The sequence below is a fragment of the Penicillium lagena genome (genome assembly GCF_028827675.1).
Source record: "Penicillium lagena strain IBT 129212 chromosome Unknown utg000002l_segment0_segment0, whole genome shotgun sequence".
Lineage (NCBI taxonomy): Eukaryota > Fungi > Ascomycota > Eurotiomycetes > Eurotiales > Aspergillaceae > Penicillium > Penicillium lagena.
Genome location: NW_026623223.1, coordinates 5,539,358 through 5,558,100, shown reverse-complemented (window position 1 = coordinate 5,558,100; position 18,743 = coordinate 5,539,358). Strand labels below are relative to the sequence as shown.

General features: G+C 51.4%; 10 protein-coding genes across 10 annotated transcripts; 4 read left to right on the top strand and 6 right to left on the bottom strand.

Annotated features, from left to right (window-relative positions):
• Positions 1–42: 42 nt before the first annotated feature.
• On the top strand, positions 43–1,690 carry N7510_005110 (MFS transporter; the record flags this gene model as incomplete). Its single annotated transcript, XM_056977036.1, has 2 exons — positions 43–302; positions 355–1,690. The coding sequence occupies 2 exons, from the start codon at positions 43–45 to the stop codon at positions 1,688–1,690; spliced, it is 1,596 nt and encodes a 531-aa protein (XP_056836992.1).
• A 100-nt stretch (positions 1,691–1,790) lies between these two features.
• Positions 1,791–3,253, bottom strand: N7510_005109 (isopenicillin N synthase family dioxygenase; the record flags this gene model as incomplete). The annotated part of the gene is made up of 6 exons (XM_056977035.1): positions 1,791–2,399; positions 2,455–2,605; positions 2,668–2,684; positions 2,744–2,797; positions 2,866–2,925; positions 3,077–3,253. 6 exons carry the CDS (start codon positions 3,251–3,253, stop codon positions 1,791–1,793), a joined length of 1,068 nt encoding a protein of 355 aa, XP_056836991.1.
• Positions 3,254–4,036: 783 nt separating this feature from the next.
• On the top strand, positions 4,037–5,700 carry N7510_005108 (cytosine permease; the record flags this gene model as incomplete). The annotated part of the gene is made up of 3 exons (XM_056977034.1): positions 4,037–4,261; positions 4,322–4,538; positions 4,595–5,700. 3 exons carry the CDS (start codon positions 4,037–4,039, stop codon positions 5,698–5,700), a joined length of 1,548 nt encoding a protein of 515 aa, XP_056836990.1.
• Positions 5,701–6,099: 399 nt separating this feature from the next.
• Positions 6,100–7,631, bottom strand: N7510_005107 (uncharacterized protein; the record flags this gene model as incomplete). The annotated part of the gene is made up of 4 exons (XM_056977033.1): positions 6,100–6,622; positions 6,681–6,885; positions 6,944–7,415; positions 7,464–7,631. 4 exons carry the CDS (start codon positions 7,629–7,631, stop codon positions 6,100–6,102), a joined length of 1,368 nt encoding a protein of 455 aa, XP_056836989.1.
• A 666-nt stretch (positions 7,632–8,297) lies between these two features.
• On the bottom strand, positions 8,298–9,205 carry N7510_005106 (LysM peptidoglycan-binding domain-containing protein; the record flags this gene model as incomplete). The annotated part of the gene is made up of 2 exons (XM_056977032.1): positions 8,298–8,625; positions 8,751–9,205. 2 exons carry the CDS (start codon positions 9,203–9,205, stop codon positions 8,298–8,300), a joined length of 783 nt encoding a protein of 260 aa, XP_056836988.1.
• Positions 9,206–9,733: 528 nt separating this feature from the next.
• Positions 9,734–10,105, top strand: N7510_005105 (uncharacterized protein; the record flags this gene model as incomplete). The annotated part of the gene is made up of 1 exon (XM_056977031.1): positions 9,734–10,105. The coding sequence occupies one exon, from the start codon at positions 9,734–9,736 to the stop codon at positions 10,103–10,105; it is 372 nt and encodes a 123-aa protein (XP_056836987.1).
• Positions 10,106–10,259: 154 nt separating this feature from the next.
• Positions 10,260–10,680, bottom strand: N7510_005104 (alpha/beta-hydrolase; the record flags this gene model as incomplete). Its single annotated transcript, XM_056977030.1, has 2 exons — positions 10,260–10,610; positions 10,660–10,680. The coding sequence occupies 2 exons, from the start codon at positions 10,678–10,680 to the stop codon at positions 10,260–10,262; spliced, it is 372 nt and encodes a 123-aa protein (XP_056836986.1).
• Positions 10,681–10,805: 125 nt separating this feature from the next.
• On the bottom strand, positions 10,806–12,140 carry N7510_005103 (NADH:flavin oxidoreductase/NADH oxidase; the record flags this gene model as incomplete). The annotated part of the gene is made up of 1 exon (XM_056977029.1): positions 10,806–12,140. The coding sequence occupies one exon, from the start codon at positions 12,138–12,140 to the stop codon at positions 10,806–10,808; it is 1,335 nt and encodes a 444-aa protein (XP_056836985.1).
• Positions 12,141–12,346: 206 nt separating this feature from the next.
• N7510_005102 (uncharacterized protein) lies at positions 12,347–16,614 on the bottom strand (the record flags this gene model as incomplete). Its single annotated transcript, XM_056977028.1, has 5 exons — positions 12,347–13,219; positions 13,279–13,967; positions 14,438–15,343; positions 15,393–16,460; positions 16,530–16,614. 5 exons carry the CDS (start codon positions 16,612–16,614, stop codon positions 12,347–12,349), a joined length of 3,621 nt encoding a protein of 1,206 aa, XP_056836984.1.
• A 422-nt stretch (positions 16,615–17,036) lies between these two features.
• Positions 17,037–18,671, top strand: N7510_005101 (amidohydrolase; the record flags this gene model as incomplete). The annotated part of the gene is made up of 1 exon (XM_056977027.1): positions 17,037–18,671. The coding sequence occupies one exon, from the start codon at positions 17,037–17,039 to the stop codon at positions 18,669–18,671; it is 1,635 nt and encodes a 544-aa protein (XP_056836983.1).
• Positions 18,672–18,743: the final 72 nt, after the last annotated feature.

Genomic DNA, 18,743 nt, shown 5'->3' with positions numbered 1-18,743 from the left:
TCCAGGGCTCTTCTCTTCAACTGTTCCAACCTGCCGTGATAGATGGAAGCCATGATGTCACCGACGGAGGAGCCCCGGACTGACGAAATACAGGATGCCGAGAAAGTCAGCGACTCCTGTAGGGAGAACTCCACACTAGTGCTGTCGGAGGAACAGGCTATCGCCATGGCCCGGAGCAAACCCAACGATGCGTTGCCCATCCTCATCAGATATTCCTTTGACGACCGCGACAACCCCCGCAACTGGCCGAAATGGAGGAAATGGTATATAACGTGCCTCGTCAGTATGCTTAATGTGTTCACGTGTGTACCCCGTCTCCTTGCATGGGATTTGATGAACTAATCCGTGAGACAGGACCTGGTGCGCGGGAGGTATCTCCTCCGGTGCGATGGGGATACAGAAGGAATTCGGGGTCTCTTCGGAGGTCACGACGTTATGCTTGTCTCTGTACGTGCTGGGCTATGCGATTGGCCCCGTGCTCCTCGCTCCGCTCTCGGAGTATTTTGGGCGTCAGCCGGTTTATGTCGTGTCATGGTTCTTCCTGTTCATCTTCCAGCTCCCGATCGCTTTGGCTCCTAACATTGGCACCATTCTCGTGTGTCGGTTCATTGGCGGCTGTGCCGGGGGCGCACCTTTAACCAATACCGGTGGAAGCATCAGCGACTTGTGGGTAAGAAATGAGAGTGGTGGGCCCATGGCCGTGTATGGGCTAAGTTCCACGTTTGGTCCACCGATGGCCCTTGTGGTCACCGGCTACATTGGGCTCAATGCTGGCTGGCGGATGATCTTCTGGGTTCTCATGGCAATGACGGGAGGCATTTGGATCTTGCTGGTCCTCACCGTGCCAGAGACGCGACACACGATCATTCTACAAAAGAAGGCCCGACGTGTGCGCAAGCAAATGCAAAAGGAAAATTTGCGATCTTCTGAATCGACTACAGATATGCATACTGGCAACAGCAAGAGCTTGCACAAGCTCTTTGCCATCACTCTTACGCGACCATTCCGCTTCCTTTTTACGGAACCCATCACAACCTTCTCGGCCATATACAACGGTTTCCTCTACGGCCTCGTATATCTGTTCAATGAAGCCATCCCTTTGGTTTTTGGACCTCCCAAGGGGCACCCCTTTAACACGGGTCAACAGGGTCTCGTTTTTTTGGGCCTAGCCATTGGCCCTTTGATCGCTTTTTGCTTCTACCCGCTTCAGGAACGGTATTACCTCCGTCGCGTTAGCGAAAACGATGGGAAAGGTGTTCCCGAAGCTCGAATGTGGATGGCCCGTGGAGGCGCTATGCTTATTCCAATCAGTCTTTTCTGGTTTGGCTGGACTAGCTATCGCTCCGTTCATTGGATTGTTCCTATTATCGCGTCTTCACTATTTGGTGCCGGGATCTATATTGTGATTCTGAGTATTCTCAACTATGTTGTTGACAGCTACCAGACATACTCAGCCTCTGCGCTGGCTGGTGTGATCCTAGTTCGCAATATTGTCGGCGCCGGCTTTCCCTTATTTGCCACGCAGATGTACGAGAAGCTGGATTACGAGTGGGCATCTAGTCTGCTCGGATTTATTTCCATCCTTTTGGTGCCGATTCCATTCATCTTCTTCTACAAGGGCAAGGCCATCCGACTGCGAAGTCCGTGGGCACGGGAGCATTTCGACCAGAGCGAAGACAATCCGCATTAAATAGCAGTCCCCGATAGGAAACTATTCCCTATCAAGTCATAATAGACTGTGAAGAGGGATTGTCATAGAATATAAAATCTTGTGATTGTGATACTATTGTCTAGGGGCTCGAAATGTAGGTGGCCTGCAAGCGGGCTTGCAAATGCTCACCAGCTGTCAGTCGGTATTTGTCAAGATGGAGATGACGAACACCGCCACCATGACCGACAATTACATCTTGACCCTTTTCTTGCTTCTGATCTCTGTAAGCGGCCACAATATTGCTGGGCACTGGCGCAAGCTCTGTGCTGCTGACGGGCTGGCAGAAGAACGCGATACTATAGCGATCTTGTGGTTTGTGGTTCTGGTCGCTCTTCTCTTCTAGAGGAAAGACAACCCGATGAACCGTTGACTTTAAAAGTCCATCCGTCCAATAACTCAGCATATCTCCAATGTTAACAAGGATTGGAGGGAAAGGAAAATCGATTTTCCCATCCGGATACACTGGAACTGGCGCCCATTTGCTTTCTGGGGTGAGAATTTCCAACCCTGGTTGGCCAGGGCACTGGAAGAGCAGAGTCACACTACCGTAGTCTGAATGCGCTCCTGCTCGGATATCCTTGTCTGGTCTGTAAGAGGAAACTGCCGCTGGATAATAGAGCAATCGCACTGAATTGCCAGTAGGGCCTTTTGCTGGATCATGCCTAGAAGTGAAAAAATCTTCTTGCATCTGGACATCATTCTCAGTTAATCCTATCGCCTGAATAACCCAGTGCAGTGTTCACCTCAAGACCAAGTGCCAGAAGCCTTAGGATCTGGCCGCAGATTTGATTGCAGAGATCTGTGAAATGCGCGATCTGCGCCTCGTTGGTTGCCAGACACTGAGGTAACTTTTGCTGGGCTTTCCCATCTTTAAATTCCCCAATATTCATCGCCCTGATGAGTAAAATGAAATATCAGCCAATGCTACCGGTCATCAAACATTTTATTAGACTAACTCTTTAAAATCCCCCCGCTATACGCGTCGGTCAGCTTTAAAATTGAGAGTAACAACGCCGACTTTCGAGAACCTACCTCATGGCGCTCAGGGTCCAGTGTTTCTACATTCATTCCAATCCATCCTCGATTCTAATAATGGCCAGTCAGATTAGCAGTGTCGTAAAAAATGTCATAAAAGCAACCGTAATAGCTCTCACATTTGGCTCCCTGCGATAGAGAGACTTCTCTTCAACTGGAAGTTTGAAAAACTCCTTGGACTGAATCTATATCAGTATCGAATTCTTGTTTCAGGAATATGAGTGATAATAAACACTGTCAACTATCTGACGATCTTCATGTCACTCCGAGAATTCAAACCAAGGAATGCCTGCTGAGGGGAGGTGGAAACTGCAAGTTTTCTAGACATACTAGAGCAAAGGCCTGTTCAATATCGGCATTTGTAACGGCCGTAGCTCTACTGTCGATGTAAAAGAAGCCATACTTGATTGTGGCATCAAGTATCGCTTTTCCAACCTCAGGATCATCCGACTTTGAGATATCGATCAAAGGCAGCTCAATAGGATCTGTCACAGAGTCGAGTGTCATGTTGATTTCTGTCAGGAAGTGAGGACTTGTTGGTCAAAAGACTAATCCGACACACACACATACAGGCAACGGATATGCCAAAAAGCTGTCGGAATATTTAGCACGACGGAGGGTTAAGAGAGAGATCCTGAATTGGTCTAGATACCGCAATGGAAGGATAGCGGATCACGCCGCAGGCCGGCTTTAAGACGTCTGGTTATTAAATATTTCGCACAGATAAACGATCTCTAAGGATAGTGCTATGAGTCGAATGATCGACTTCACGACAGCAGTCCCGGTGCTTCGATTGACTTGCACCCGCCCAGATTTCACTTGATCGACCATTGCTGGGTCTCGGCGGCCTCCGTTCCAATCAGTGATAACCCCCGCATCTGTCGCGGGAATCCGCGTTTCCCGTCACGCCGGCTTGTGGGGATCCCGGCTGTACCAGACCAAAGGAGCATAGCTCCAAGGCTTGATGACGATATGACATGGAAGGACTTACTGGATTGGTGGGTACTTTTATGCGCGATGCACTTTATGCGGAATTTGGGCAGCCCGCCATCCTGGACGCGGGGTTCGGACTAGGGGCCGGGTTCACATAGTCTAATTATTATTATCGTGATCAGGCGGAACTCAGCACATGGGACGCCACATATCCCCGGACTCGAAGCCAGAATGGCTTGTGGATCGGAGTCCCCCGTGGGTCCGGTGGATCACGTGTGATTTGAGGCGATATTAAAGACAGCGCTTGCTCCTTAGTTTAGAACACTGTGACGATCTGAACAGTATTTTCCGGTGACCATGGATCAAATATCGAACGAAGATGTAGAGAAGCAACCTGGAGGTCCGAATGCATTGATCGAGGACGAGACGGGCGCGGTACCAGCGTCGAGCTTTGAATACGGCAATTCGACATATGCGAAACTTCAACGACTGGGCGGGAAATTCAAGGTTGAGTTGCGAGGCATTGAGCGCGTCCCAGATGATGAGAGAACAGACAGCTCTTACTGGAATATTGGTTCTATGGTGCTTCTTTCCCACTCCAGCTATTTTCTGGTGTCTTTCGTTCTGATAATTTTGATTTAGTGGCTCGCTGCAAATATGGTTGTTCCATCGTTCACCATTGGGGTTTTAGGAAAGCCGGTGTTCAATGTCAACTTTGTGGATGGCGCGCTTGTCATTATATTTTTCAACCTGATTGCCGTCATGACGGTATGCTTTTTTTCCACATTCGGAGCGGCCTTTGGGCTACGGCAAATGGTCCTGTCGAGATTTTGGTTCGGCTGGTGGGGTGTGAAGCTAAGTAGGTTTTATGAATCATCCAACCTGGGAATACAGCTAATTTTTTTCCAATTGCAGTTGCGCTATTCAATGTGTTGGCCTGTATCGGCTGGGCCGCTGCCAACATTATTGTGGGAGCACAGTTAATCAACGCCGTGAATCCCAATGTGCCAGGTTTTGCCGGAATCTTGATTATCGCTTTCTGCACACTAATAATTGTCTTCTTTGGATACAAAGTGGTGCACATATACGAATTTTGGAGTTGGATTCCCACATTTATCGTTTTCCTTGTGGTAATCGGTGTGTTCGCTCATTCTGGGGACTTCATGAACATCCCAATGGAAAGCGGCCTCGCAGAACTGGGACAGGTACTCTCTTTTGGATCTACGGTGTTTGGGTTTGGCACTGGCTATACTAGCTATGCGGCAGACTACACAGTATATCAACCAAGCAATCGCCCGCGGCGCAAGGTCTTTTTCGCAACATGGCTAGGAATTTACCCGACGCTTCTCTTTACAGAGCTGCTAGGTCTGGCCCTTGTCACAAGCACGGGACAGAACAATGGCCACAATCCATATCAACAAGGCTATCAAGAGTCAGGAGTTGGGGGTCTATTGGGTGCTTTACTTTTCCCCCGGTTGGGAGGATTTGGCAAGTTTTGCGTTGTTATACTTGCCCTATCAATTGTTGCGAACAACTGCCCAAATATCTACTCCGTCTCTCTTACCCTCATGGTGATGGGACGGTGGACTCGCCATGTCCCCCGTTTCGTCTGGACAGTGGTTTCAACCGGTGTTTACATCGCCATCGCCATACCCGGCTATAGCCACTTCGAAGCTGTTCTAGAAAACTTCATGAATTTCATCGGATATTGGCTTGCCATATATGAAGGCATTGCGCTCACTGAGCACTTCGTGTTTCGGCGAGGCTTTTCGGGCTACCATCCCGAGGATTATGATCAGCGTGAAAAGTTGCCACCGGGCATTGCGGCTCTCCTTGCCTTCTGCTGCGGAATAATCGGAATGGTAATTGGAATGAGTCAAACCTGGTATGTTGGCCCGGTTGCCAGAACAGCAGGATCGACCTCTAGTGGAGGCGACGTTGGCTTCGAGCTAGGATTTGCCTTTGCGGCCGTTTCTTATGCTATTCTGCGCACGATCGAGTTGCGGATTTTCAAACGCTGAACAAGGTCAAGGGTAAAGGCGACATGCATATTTTTTGTACCCAATAGTTCGGTAAATACCTATTGAGATTTTGGGGTTTTCGAAGTCAGTCCTAGGCGTGCATCTGGTCTCGCTGGTTGAGGTCGACACGAAGAAGTTTGATGATGGAGCCAGCGTGAGATAAGCATATATTTTAGTAAAGGCATAGATAAAGCAAGAATACAACAGATTGCCTTTCTCCTGAGTATTTTAGACTGTTCTGGCTTCCGTTCTTTATTGTTGCTGCTAATTAAGGGGACAGTTTTACACTAATCTATACCTTTCAAAGTAAACCAGTAGAAGGTCAAAACAGACAGGAACTACCAGAATACGACGACAATCGGGGTGACAATTGAGTTGAAACCATTACTATCACACTAGCTAGTTTTGCCGACGGAGGCCTCGTTCCAAAAGTCGATTTCCAAACTGCAAAAAATAATAGTCGGCGTACACAAGTCCGGTGTTGTTCGATCGGTCTAGAGCATATTCGTTGTTATCAATCGTTGCATTCATCAAGATTGAATCCCAATGACCTGGAGGGACAGTGATGTTCCCACCCGATCCAACGGTCAAGTCAGCGGCATCGTATGAGAGTGACAGTTCAATGGTTTCTTTCACAATCCTCATCGCATTTTCCAAATACGGCGAATGCTCCAGGAGTGTCTCATGGAGCAGTAGGAGGCCATTTGCAGCCACGAGGCCAGCTGAGGTGTCGCGAGGAGGTAGGACACCGTTGACGGTGGGAGCATCAAAGTCCCATAGAGGGACATACGGATACGTATGAGTAGACCTGGACAGCTGCGTAACAAAGTAATCTGCAAGCCCTCTGGCCGTCTGAAGAAAGGACGCATCTTTTGTCCATCGATGTGTTTGCGTATAACCAAGAATCCCCCACGCCTGGCCTCTAATTAGGAGTTAGCCCTGCGGGACTTGGATGTAATAAAGAGGGTAAGATCCCATACCTAGTCCATGTTGACCAATCTTTATATCCTTGGACGGTTTCTTGAAATTTGATTTTGTTGGTTTGGGGATCAATATCACAGCAATGAAATGTCGAGTAATCGTTTCTAACAATATTCTGCTGAACCGTGTGTGCATGTGCTGTCGCGATATCAATCAATGTCTGGTTTGCGGTGTAGTTGCCTATATAGAATAGGAGGTCCATGTCTGCAGGGTCAGAACCTAAACATGCCGCGTAGTATATTTGGTATATGACGGGACTTACTACACATGCTATCAACGATAATCAAAAAGTTGGTCTTCTGATCAGTAATGTTTTGTCTCTTGGTGACCAGGGTATCCCAGCTGCGCACAGCGTTGACCCTCTTGTCAAACCGAGTAGCTAGACTATGAGCCGCTGTAATTAAAAAGTCCAGACTTTCTCGGTTTCCCGTCAACTCCCAGTCCTTTTGGAGAGCTGGCATTAGCATGAATCCTAAGTCGTGGGTGTCGGTTCGAAATGCTTCGCGGTGCAGAGGATTGCCCCAGTGGCGGGATAGATTGAGGAGCTGTGCATGTACCATTGATGGATCAATGCCATTAGCACTCAGATGATTTGGGAATTTGATGCTTCGTTCCAACAGCTCGTACAAGGATCCTGGGAAAAAGCCGCTCGTCCATGAAGAGATATCACTAAGAACGTACTGCCCGACATTAGATCCAGTGCTAGGAACATAATTCGGATAGTTGGAAGGGACCTTCCTGAATCAGTAAATCAGCTCCTGTGGTGATCAAGGCGCTCTTACCTGCTCCGCAAACTCGACTGCGGTTCGCCATATCTTGCCTGTCGTAGTCTCGGAGAATAATGGCGCAAGATCCTCTATGCTTTCCTCATGCCATCTTGAGTCTGACCGTGGTGACGCGGCCAAGACGGTGGAACATCCGAACAGGAAACTGGGCCAAATCGCTCGCATTTTGAAGCGTTTACCTTCAACCTCTCTGGTACTTTTCTTTGTATTTATTTTAGAAGAAAATTCGAGCGGTCACGAATTTTTATATGCATCGGGATAAGTGGGCGGGGGACTGCGGGGATGCCAAATGCCCGGAATGGTTACATCGCAACGTTGTCTAAGAGATACTCTAGGGTCGGGATTGACCCGCCTACCGAGCCACCCATCCAGAGTCAATACATGAGAATTAACCGAGTTCGGCTTAGAAGCCTCCAGGCTTTTATATTGTATTCGGCAATTCAGCTATCTATGCCAGTCACTCAGGATTCAATAATAGCAGGTGAATAACCACTGGCCATCTGTCACCCACCAGAAACAAATCTAGCTTAGAGGTTCAGATCATCCCTATGCTACACCAAATATTGACCGACAGGGTGATCTCTGTGTATAAGTTACCTTCTAGTAGGCCTAAGTAGCTCTTGTGAATAATTCGACCTAACGTATGCCTAATCCCCATTTCATTCGTTACAGAGAGCACAATCAATGGAATCCGTAATTGTTTATTTTGGCTAGTATTGTGGTTGAGACCAGCTTTCGCCACAATCATAGAACATGCTTCCACATGGTTTAAGAGAGCCTTTCTTTCTGACGTATAAACATTCAAAGTGGCCCAGCCTCCAGCACGGACGTTTAAGCCAACACGCAATATTGGTATCCAAGCCAGAGATTCGAGCATTCTGCATCCAAGCCAGAATTCCACTGACGAAGTTGAGAGAAAGTTATGCCGACGTCTGTTGCAACCTTATCACAATAATCGCCAGACTGTACCGTGTGGTACTTCTGGCAGGGGGATGCGGCGTAGGGATACACAGATGCAGCCGGTGCACTGCTCCCTGTAGAAGGATCGGGGTTGGTCGTTGTTGGGCTTGGAGTCTCGGTGGGCGATGTGGCCGGGACAGTCTCTGTGGGCGATGTGGCCGGGACGGTCTCGGTGGGCGACGGTGCAGGAGAGCTTGTGCTGGTCGGGGAGGACCCAGTGCTAGTAGACCCACCGCTCGAACCGGTCAAAGAACCGATCGTGTTTGCATCACAGCCAGTCCCGCCAAGAGACCATCCTAAGAGTCGGTTCGTGAGGTCAGAGACATAACAGGCCGTTGCACCCCCTGGCCTAGGTTTCCTGACGCAGCCAGAGATCCCGAGTTATAAATGCGAGCAGCCTGGTAATATTGAGTTGCTCCACTGCCCGTCGCCTGTGCGAGACACTGCTTGAGACCGTCACCGCTGGATGTTCCCGCAGTGCCATCGTAGATCATTTGGTAGATTTGGGACTTCGGGCATGGGTTCAAGACTGTATTGCCGTTGTTGCATGAGCCCGAGCCATCGTGGCTTTGCATCAGACCGGGGTTGGTCACGCCATTGTCCGTGGTTGGGACTCTGACACAGCCGTTGCTCTCTTGTAGCACGATTGCGAGAATAAATCGGGAGTCAACGCCAGTTTGCCCTGCAACCTGTTCGATGCTGTCTTTCAGGTCGGTGATTTCGGTATCCGAATCCAACGGCTTCCCCCATGTACCACATGAGCCCTTGATGACTTCCATGTTATCTTGGAACCTAGGGGCGGAGATTAATCTTGGTACTGCCTATAGTTCTTGAAAACCTACAATTCGTCAAAGGTTTTCCACTGGTCTGTCCCCGGCCATCCATCGGAGGCTTCCCCATTGCCGCCAAAGATGGTGTACGAGCCAGCGCTCTCACGCGTAGTCAGAGAAGGAGTGTCGGTGTCACGGCGAGACAAAAACGACTGAATGGGGGCTCCCGAAATGAGTGTTGGGAGGCTGCCAGCAGCCAAAATCTGATTCCCGATTAGGCAAGAAACGGACCAGGGTTTGAGTCGATCTGACTTACGAAAGGAGTGAAGAACATCGTAAAAAGTGAACGAAAGGGAGCGCCCAGCACCTAGTAGAAAGAATGTGTCTCGTTTGCCGCTAGGAGACGGGGCCTCTCCTGTGTCTTATGTCCCTGGGTCCGACACGGCCATCTCCTGTCCATTGCTTTCAAACAAAGTTTTATTTCTTCGAGAGCTACACTCTTTGTGGGCCCTTCGACTGCAAGGCCCAGTGGTGGGTATGGCACCCCGGTCCAATAACGGTCGACACCAAAGCCTCGGGCTACGCAATGTGAAACGCAACAGGCACACGGTCTCCGCTTCCACAGGAACCGATGTGCGACTTGCGCGGGGAAGAGAATCGTTGGTGGTTTCAGCCGGATCCACTGAAATCATCGGGAGTCCCGAACGGCTGAACCAGGCCGCCACATGGTCGCCTGATTGGGCCCATCGGGCCGGGGAGTCCACTCCTCGACCAAGTCTCAGCAATGATGCTATGTCCAATGGGTGGGCAGAAACACGATGTGTCGGATGGACAGTTCACAAGAAAGGGGGTTTCGGAGAAAACCCGCGGAGGGGACTCGATGAGATCATTGTACACCGCTACTACTGATGCGCCAACAAAAAAATTCTTCTCTGATCTTCGCTTTGGCTGTTTCATCTAAGGTGGAGCAATACCGCCTGGATATTATTCGATATGTATTGTTCCCTCTCTGCTTGTAGACTAGTCAGGTCCCCGTGTCTAATTTCCACGGTAGTAACGCATCTCACGATCCAATAACTTCATCTGGTCTGCTCAGGAAAGGGCAGTGGCACGAATCGTTGGTCTCCGTAGCCATAGGTGCGGAGCCACTTGCGTCTACCGCCTCCTGAACGAAACTCTGCTGCAGTGGCTGCAATATCGCTTGGTCCTGGGCGCAATAAACATAAATTGTCGAAAGGTCCTTCCACGGAGCGCTCATCACCGCGCCGGATGCCGTGACCCAATTATGGGTCACAGCGTTCTGGGCGAGCTCTGCTGCTGGCTGAGTGGGGATATCATTCTGACAGGACTCAGGCGCGTTTTGGACGAAGACGGTGCCGTCGTCGTCTGGCCGAGATTTACTTTGCTTTTGAATCTATACTTGGGGATCACGTCCATCAGCGATTGAAAGCAGATCACGCAACAGCTTGGGCCCATGGACACATTGTGTAGCTGAGTAGATCTGTGAGACATCGTACAGGAGTGCTATAGTTCGCGTATCGTATGTTCTACGTTGATCGGTGACTAGTCTATCTAAATGCCAACCCCAGGCACCAGGCCATGCAATGGCTCAGAGCAAACCCCGTGTGAACTGCCAGGGGAGCCACACCTTGACACCGAGCTTCTTGGCCGCCGTCAACACCCATTCCGGTTCTCGCAGGAACTGGCGAGCCATCAAGACCGCATCGGCTTTGGGCTCCTCGCCTGACAGCATTGCCTCGGTCGAGTGGGCTTCATCCGCGCCCTGAACAATCCGTCGGGCATTTTCCGCCTCGGTGATGAACCCAACAGCTCCCACTAATGTTTTCTGACCCGCCGCGTGAATTTCCTTGCGCAGCTGACCAGCCAAGTCAATCTGATAATTGGTATGCGGCTGGATTCTTTGATCTTTGTGGTTTCCACCAGAGCTGACATCCAGCAAGTCAATGCCCAATTCAGGAAGCATTTTTGCAAGTCGGATGGACGATTCCATACCCCAACTACCCCATTTGGCGGCAACAGCATCGTTCTCTAGCCACTCAGTGGCGCTGATGCGAAGTAGCAACGGCATGCCACTCGGAATCACTGCACGGGTGGCCGTCGCAATTTCCTGAATGATCCGGACTCGGTTCTCAAAGCTGCCGCCGTATTTATCGGTTCTGCGGTTCGTGACGGGGCTCATAAACTCATTGACCAGATAACCATGAGCTGCGTGGATCTCAATCACATCAACTCCGGCTTTGGCAGAGAGCTCGGCACTTCGTGCGAAGGCACGAACAACCTCTTCAACCTCCGCCGTACTCAGCTCACGCGGAGGCCAATATTCAACATCGCCGGGGCTCCACTGGTGCTCCTCGCCACCAGAAGGGCCTACCACGTTTGACGGCCAGCCCCCGACGCTCTCGTCCGCCCTAAGACTCTTCTGGCCCTGCTGCGCTGCGAGCCAAGGGGAAACCGTGCTTGCTTTTCGGCCAGCGTGGGCGAGTTGGATGCCAACCTTGGCTCCTTGGCTGTGCGCAAAATCCACGACGCGGCGCAGACCCTTGAATTGCTCCGAATCAGTGCCTTCCTGCCACAGACCAGAGTCATTGGGTGAAATGCGACCATTCGGCTGCACCGCGGTCGCCTCAATAAAAACCAACCCGGCGCCCTTCGAAGCGAGGTGGCCCAAGTGGGCGATGTGGAAGTCCGTCAAAGCGCCGACAGCTGGAGACGCTGGATTGGATTCGGTGGAATACATGCACATGGGCGCAACCATAATGCGATTTTTGAGGACCATGTCACGGATGCGCAAGGGACGAAACAGCGTGGGTGTGCTGGGATCCTGCGCGTTGCGGGCGGCACCGCCATTATTGGCGGGGGTAAAGTAAGGAAGTCCCTCCGCCTTGACGATGTGAGGCGAGCGAACTGTAGATGTAGAGCCCATGGTTCTGACAGCTCGATATATAATTTGAGGCAGAAGTCGAGGAATTGGAGAAATTCTTTTATGCCCCTCCGATCTGGTTCGCTGACAAATGGCCTCGGGGGTTTGCCCGAGGTACTTCTAACCCGCGGGGATGATGGGGCAACAATATGGATTTCGGTCCAACATTATTAGTCGCTTTGTGATGGTGTGATCGAAGTTCACTATTACTACTTGAGAATCTCAACCGGCAACTGTCGCGGCGGAGGAGACTGCCAGTAGAGTCGAAGCATATCGGCCAGTCGTCGCATCGTGCCGTTGTTGGTGGCGGACCAAAATGCCAAAATCTGCGACATAAGAAATTCTTGGTCAGGCATATTGTCCAAGTTGAGCCCTATGATCAAGAATGGCCAGCAATAGTACTCGGCAAAATAGTCGCGTGCGGGCTGGAGCTGTTGGACTACAGTCATCGCCTCGGTCACCAGTTGGTCGATGACGGGATCGGATCCAGTGGGATCAGGGATAATCATGCGTTGGAGAAGAATGCGGGCGCCCAAAACGTACAATCTGGGCCCGATGAAAGAAGAACTTGAATGCGCATTCGGGTGGTGCGCCAAGGCTCCTCTCGCAGCGTAGTCGTCCTCCCACAACTGGTCTCGCCCAGGTGTTGGTCGAGCCGTCATCAAATGGTCCCACCAAATCATTTCTTGTTCCAGGCGGCGACAGTGAGCAATATCCACACTACTTTTGGAACAGTCTTGGTATAGACGATAGATCGTATAGATGCATCGAAATAGTTGGGGGGGAACGCCGAGCACTGGTGAGTCGGGATGAGAGTGTGAGTGAATGTGGAAATGTTGACCCAGCGTATCTTCGGCGAGTGAGAACGCCGAGTCAATTTCAGCATTGGGCGAGGCCATCTGCTGGAAAGGCAGACTAGTCGCAACGTGGAAGATGAACGACTCCCGGACTAGGCGATGCATGGCCCGGTCTATCTCTGACTTGGGACACTCGGAGGGAGAACGCTGGGAGTCCAAGCGAATCAACCGCGCCGCTCCTACCAGATGAACGTCGACGGCAATTGAGCCCTGTGGCTTGGATCTCTGGACGATTATATTAGCCCTTTTTTCTTGCTGAATTGATCTGCTGTGAAAGTGCACACCTCGTAAATACAAAGCATGAGAACGGTGAGAATCGTAACAATCCACTGCTGGTTCAGATTACCGTTATCCAGGTTGGTGCGGAGCCCTTCCACCGCGCGAACATAGTGAAAGCGAGCCAGCTGACGGAATTCTCGGTTATGGGTAGGAATTTCTGATCCGCAACAGGCGAGAAGAGCATGCATACAAAATGGCCGGTGAAGAGCTAGTGTCAGTGTCTCCTGTGTAAAGAAATCAATGACACGACTATTTGCTGTTGGTCGAATGAGTTGAGGTAGAAATGTCACTCTGAGAAAATCAAAGAGCAGCCCACTCTCTTGGATGACAGCCGGTGAAGGGTTGGCAGAGAGGCGGTGCAAGCTACCGAGGACTGTCATGGCAGAAGAAGCTGATTGTGTCCAAGGCCCTTCGCCGGCAACAGATGAGCCTGTGGAGGATGCCACGTCGCTGGAATCATCCGATACTTCATCGAGGCAGTAGGTTCTCCGCGGCGTTTGATCATCATATTTGACAACTACCGTGGTGGCTCCGTTGTCGAGATTACTTGGTTTGTGTCTGTTCAAAGGAGGAGAATGTCCCGCCCAGTCCCCGGTCTCGGTCACATATTGTGGCCATTCGCAGATAAGGCCTCGCTTGGCGCAGTTCAAGCACGCAAGACGAGTCTCATCACATTTCTTCTTCCGCCGACGGCCTAAAGAGGAATCAGCACTTAATTCTCGGTGGAACGCGAGGGCTGGTGAGTAACAGCCAGAAGTAAAGCACATGTATTCTGTAGAGGGCACGGAGCTTACAGGTCAGACACCCAGTTTTAGTCCGCAGATGAGCAGGTCGCCGGCGTGGTCGCCGGTAAGTTTTATAAGATGATGTGAGCGGCGTAATTGCCACATTTGCTGGCGTCGTCATCCTTCATACATGCCGTGCGAATATGGCAGGCGAGACTGCTGGAATAATGGTGCTGGTGTCTGGGTCCCAGAGTCTGTGCTGGCCTGAGGCATGAGGGTAATGGCACGTGATACATCCCGATTCCTCCCGGCTTTCGGAAAATCCAGGAACCGATCTACATATATAGCAAACAAGCAGAAGGTGTCTATCATTAACTATCTCTTGGCTACTGACAGTATACACAGCTCCGAGTATCATATCCTCGTTAGAGCTTCGAACCCGCCTTCGACGGGCAGCATGCACCTTTGGTCGGGAAGGCATCGCACGAGGTATAATCTCGAGACACGTTGGATGGAGGCACCCACAGAGCTGGGTTCTTCTGGAAGAAGTTGGATGCCCGCAGCATGACGCTGACAGGCTCTGCAGGCATGATGGGGAAATCTTCTGTGCGCGGAAAATGCGTCAGGCCGAATTGGATGTAACACACAATGTCCGTGTTCTCGATCGATTCATTGCGCGCTGCCCAGTCGACAATGGTTTCATTATCGGGGTGGTTCGGCTCTCCCGTTGACTGGCAGACATAGACTCCTGCTGGGAACAGTTCATGATCTCGGTACGGCAAGACCCAAAGGGATTTGCGGGCAAACCCAGCTCGCTTATAAACGGTACTGCCGGGTTTGGCTAGCAGGGCCGGACACTGGTTGTTGATGATCTTGTAACCCACGGGTTTCTTGGCGACGCTGAGTCGGCTGGGGTTGATGATGTCCCAGGATCGATTTGTTTCATGACAGTAAGTGGTGGCCCCTTCCAATGCAGTTCGCAGAGGAGTCTTTCTCGCCAGGAAGCCATTGCCATAGAAATTGTCCTCTGAGCCTACAGGCTCTTCCGCCGGCACTGCATCACTCTGCACCACAGTATTGCATGTCCCGTCAATCTCCGGATCAACACGAAGAGAAAATATATGCTGATGGTTCTGGGCATCAATCCCCTTGGCCACCTCCGTCCCATAGGGAGCCGCCTGCTCCGAGGGATGTAAGCAATAGGTGTTTAGCATCCCGGTCAATTTCATCTCCAACTTATAGGTCCCATCTAGCGTGAAGGTGTGGTAGAACGCATATTCGTAATTAGCCGCGGTAATGATTTGGGAAATGATGAGCTTCCGGTCCCGGGCTGCGATGACACGATCTAGATACGGTCAGCGACGACATTTGATACAGTATCAGAAAAAGCTTACTGTCTCGGAAGTCTGTATGTTTATAGAGGAGGCCGTTGTCCTCCTCGTGGATACACACCGCATTTTTCACAACTGTCGGCTCCCCCGTTGCCGTGGAAAGCACGGCATCGAGGTAGTGGATGGTCCCTTTGCAGTCACAGCCGAGCTTGAGAGAATTCGTCATCAAGCCACTCCCATATTCTCCAACATCAAAGGCGTGTTTGCGATGATGTGGAGGCTTGGGACATCCGTAGGGCACGACCATCTCGACGACGCTGATTCTGTTGAATAGGGTCCTCTCACGCTGTTCATACGGGTCATCCACCCGCACATCAGACAACACAATACCTTCTCGGTAATTGAAGCCGATATGCATCTTGAACCCAGCCCACTCAATCTCGTTGCCATTCATGCGAAATGAAACGCCCTGGGGCTGCGTGATATCCACCGGCTTCAAGCGATCATGGCGATAGGAGTCGGAAATAAACTCGGGCAGGTAATTATGCTCTTGCCAAGGTACCGATGTTCTTTCTCCATTGACCCGACGCACATCAATGGCCAGAATTTCCTCGGTCTCCGTATCCGCCACGATGGTGAAATCCAAGGGGTGAGCGTACTGGTTGTCGTAGGCTGAACTCCGGTAATACGGCAGAGCCTGCTGCAGTCTTCGGTCGAATCCCCAACGTTCATCAATACCTATAGCCCATGCATCGAAGTAGACCTTGGACATATCCGTGATGCCAATCTCTCGACAGACCTCGATCACTTTCGGGTGGGTCCGGGCAATCCGCTCAACGATGTCCAAGTCGTCCAAAGTCAGAGTGGGAAGAGCATCTCGGACATCCTTCCAGGACTCCACTCGCCGAGTCGTGAGATTCACCACCACTTCCGCGACCTTGGGGGTTCCTCGTTCAAGCGCGATGGAGAAGGCACGTCGCTCAGGCCGAGGGCCCGAGCCATTTCGGAAAGCTGCATATTCCGCCTTGGCTGGTTCATGCAGGGTAATGCAGTTGAACTTGAGTTGTTTCGGAGCAGCGTACTGGCGAATCAGGTCTGCGGCGGCCGGGATTTCCTGGGCGGAGAGGGCATCTGGCTCAAATTAGTATCCCGAGCTTGCTGTGGACGGGATATGTATATTGGTGAGTAAACAGCACGTACCAAGGGGGTGCATCGGTCGGGCCGAAGCAGCCGACTGGGGAGCACAGCATCCCCGGCGTGGCTCCTGGGCTCCAATGACAGACATGGTCTCACTTGGTAGGAAAAGTTCGGTGTAATCTGATGTTACTGTCTGGGACGCTGATGTCCATGCCCCCTATTTATCTCCCACCAGGGCGTCGAGGGGATTCGCCTCGAAATTCTCCATGTGGAAGGCCGGCAGCATGCTTGATTCGGACCGGAGGTCATCATCATTAGCAGCGTTCTGGGAAGGGGAGAGTTTCCCCTTCCGGTTGATGCTGGGAGAAGGGTGTGGTTACGGTATTTCCACGAGGCAATACGAGATCGCCGATCTGGCCAATGGCGTCACTTTGCGCCGTATTGCTTTTCTTCCCCGGTTTGCTTTTTCCCTCTTCAGGGCAACAACCGGCAGATAGAAGAAGATCGGCTTCTTACGTTTCTTGCAGTCTAATTCCTTGTATCCATCTTGGTTCGCCATCGGCAACACTCATGGCAACCACCGTCTTTTCCAACGGCCGCATTTTCTGTCCCTTGGGATCGTCCGATCGGGATGTCTTTGCCTCCGCCCTGATTGTCACCGGCGACCGCATCAGCTACGTGGGCTCAGAGGCCGATGCCCCGGTGGTCCAGGCCATTGCGTCTGGGGCTGTCTCGGTCGATCTGGGTGGTCGAGTGATGCTGCCAGGCTTCATTGACGGCCACGTCCATATTCTCAACTTCGGCTTGTCCCTGCAGAAGCTGGACCTTCTGCAATGCAAGACACTGGATCAGATCCGGCAGGCTATTACCACCTTTGCGGCAAAGCAGCCGTCCGAACCACGCATTCTTTGTCGCGGATGGATTCAATCCACCATTCCGGGTCAGGCTCTCGCCACGATGCTGGATGATCTGGACCCTCGACCGATATACGTCGAGGCACTGGATCTGCACTCGACCTGGTGCAATACGGCTGCCCTTCTAGAGCTACAGGTAGAGTCGATAGTCGATCCTCCCGGCGGAACGATTCATCGCGATGATCATGGTCGACCATCCGGCCTGCTCGACGAGTCTGCCCAGTTTAATATCGTGTGGCCATTTCTTGACCAGGTTGCGTCCATGGATAAGAAGCTGGCCGCAATTGATGCTGCATTCAACGCGCATCGGTCTGCTGGATATACCGGACTAGTGGATATGGCCATGGATGAGAAGAACTGGGAGGCACTTCATTTATATCGTAGCCAACGCGGTGAACTGCCCATGCATGTAGCGGCGCATTGGTTAATTCCATACTCGGAGAATCTGGAAGAGATTTTCGGCCATATTGATCGTGTGATCGTTTTGCACCAGAAATTCAATCGTTCTGTTTCCCCTGGAATCAGCATCAACGGCATTAAACTGATATGTGACGGGACCGTGGACGGTTGCACGGCCGGCTTACTACAGCCATATGGCGGCAGACCAGATATTATCGAACCCATCTGGCCAGCGGCTGCTTTAGCTGCGGCCATTAGCCGCGCTACGAATGCTGGGCTTCAATGTGCCATCCATGCTATCGGAGACCGAACAGTCCAACAAGCTATTGATTGCTTGTCCCAAGTTCCAGATCTTCGCAACTGTCGACACCGAATTGAGCACCTGGAACTGACCACTCCGGAGGATGCAAGGCGTCTCGGTGACCTGGGAATCATTGCCTCTGTTCAGCCCGTTCATTCTGATCCCGCTACCTTTGGGGCATGGCCAGAGCTCCTCGGCTTGCACCGCTGCAAACGGGCGTTTGCCTATCGAGAGTTTGAAGAGGGTGGTGCCCGCCTAGTCTTTGGGACTGATGCCCCAACCGCAAAGCATTTGCCTTTGCCAAATCTCTATAATGCCACCACACGCCGTTCTGCCCTCGATCCGGCTTCTACGGAGACCGTCAATCCCGAGTTCGCCGTGTCTCTCTCTACGGCCATCACCGCTGCCACTGCGGGCGCCGCTTTTGCTTGCTTTGCCGATTCCTCAACGGGAAGTTTACAGGTTGGATTCCAAGCTGATTTCGTAGTATTGGACATGCAGTGGACCGCCGAGCAGCTGTTAGATGCTCGAGTCTGCCAGACATGGTACAAGGGAAGGAAGACTTTTGATGTAGACGGTGACGGGCGATGATTGTTGGAGTACGTATCAGTTAGCCCTCCATGGTGTTACACATTTCGGAATATCTTGCTTAAATCAGTACGA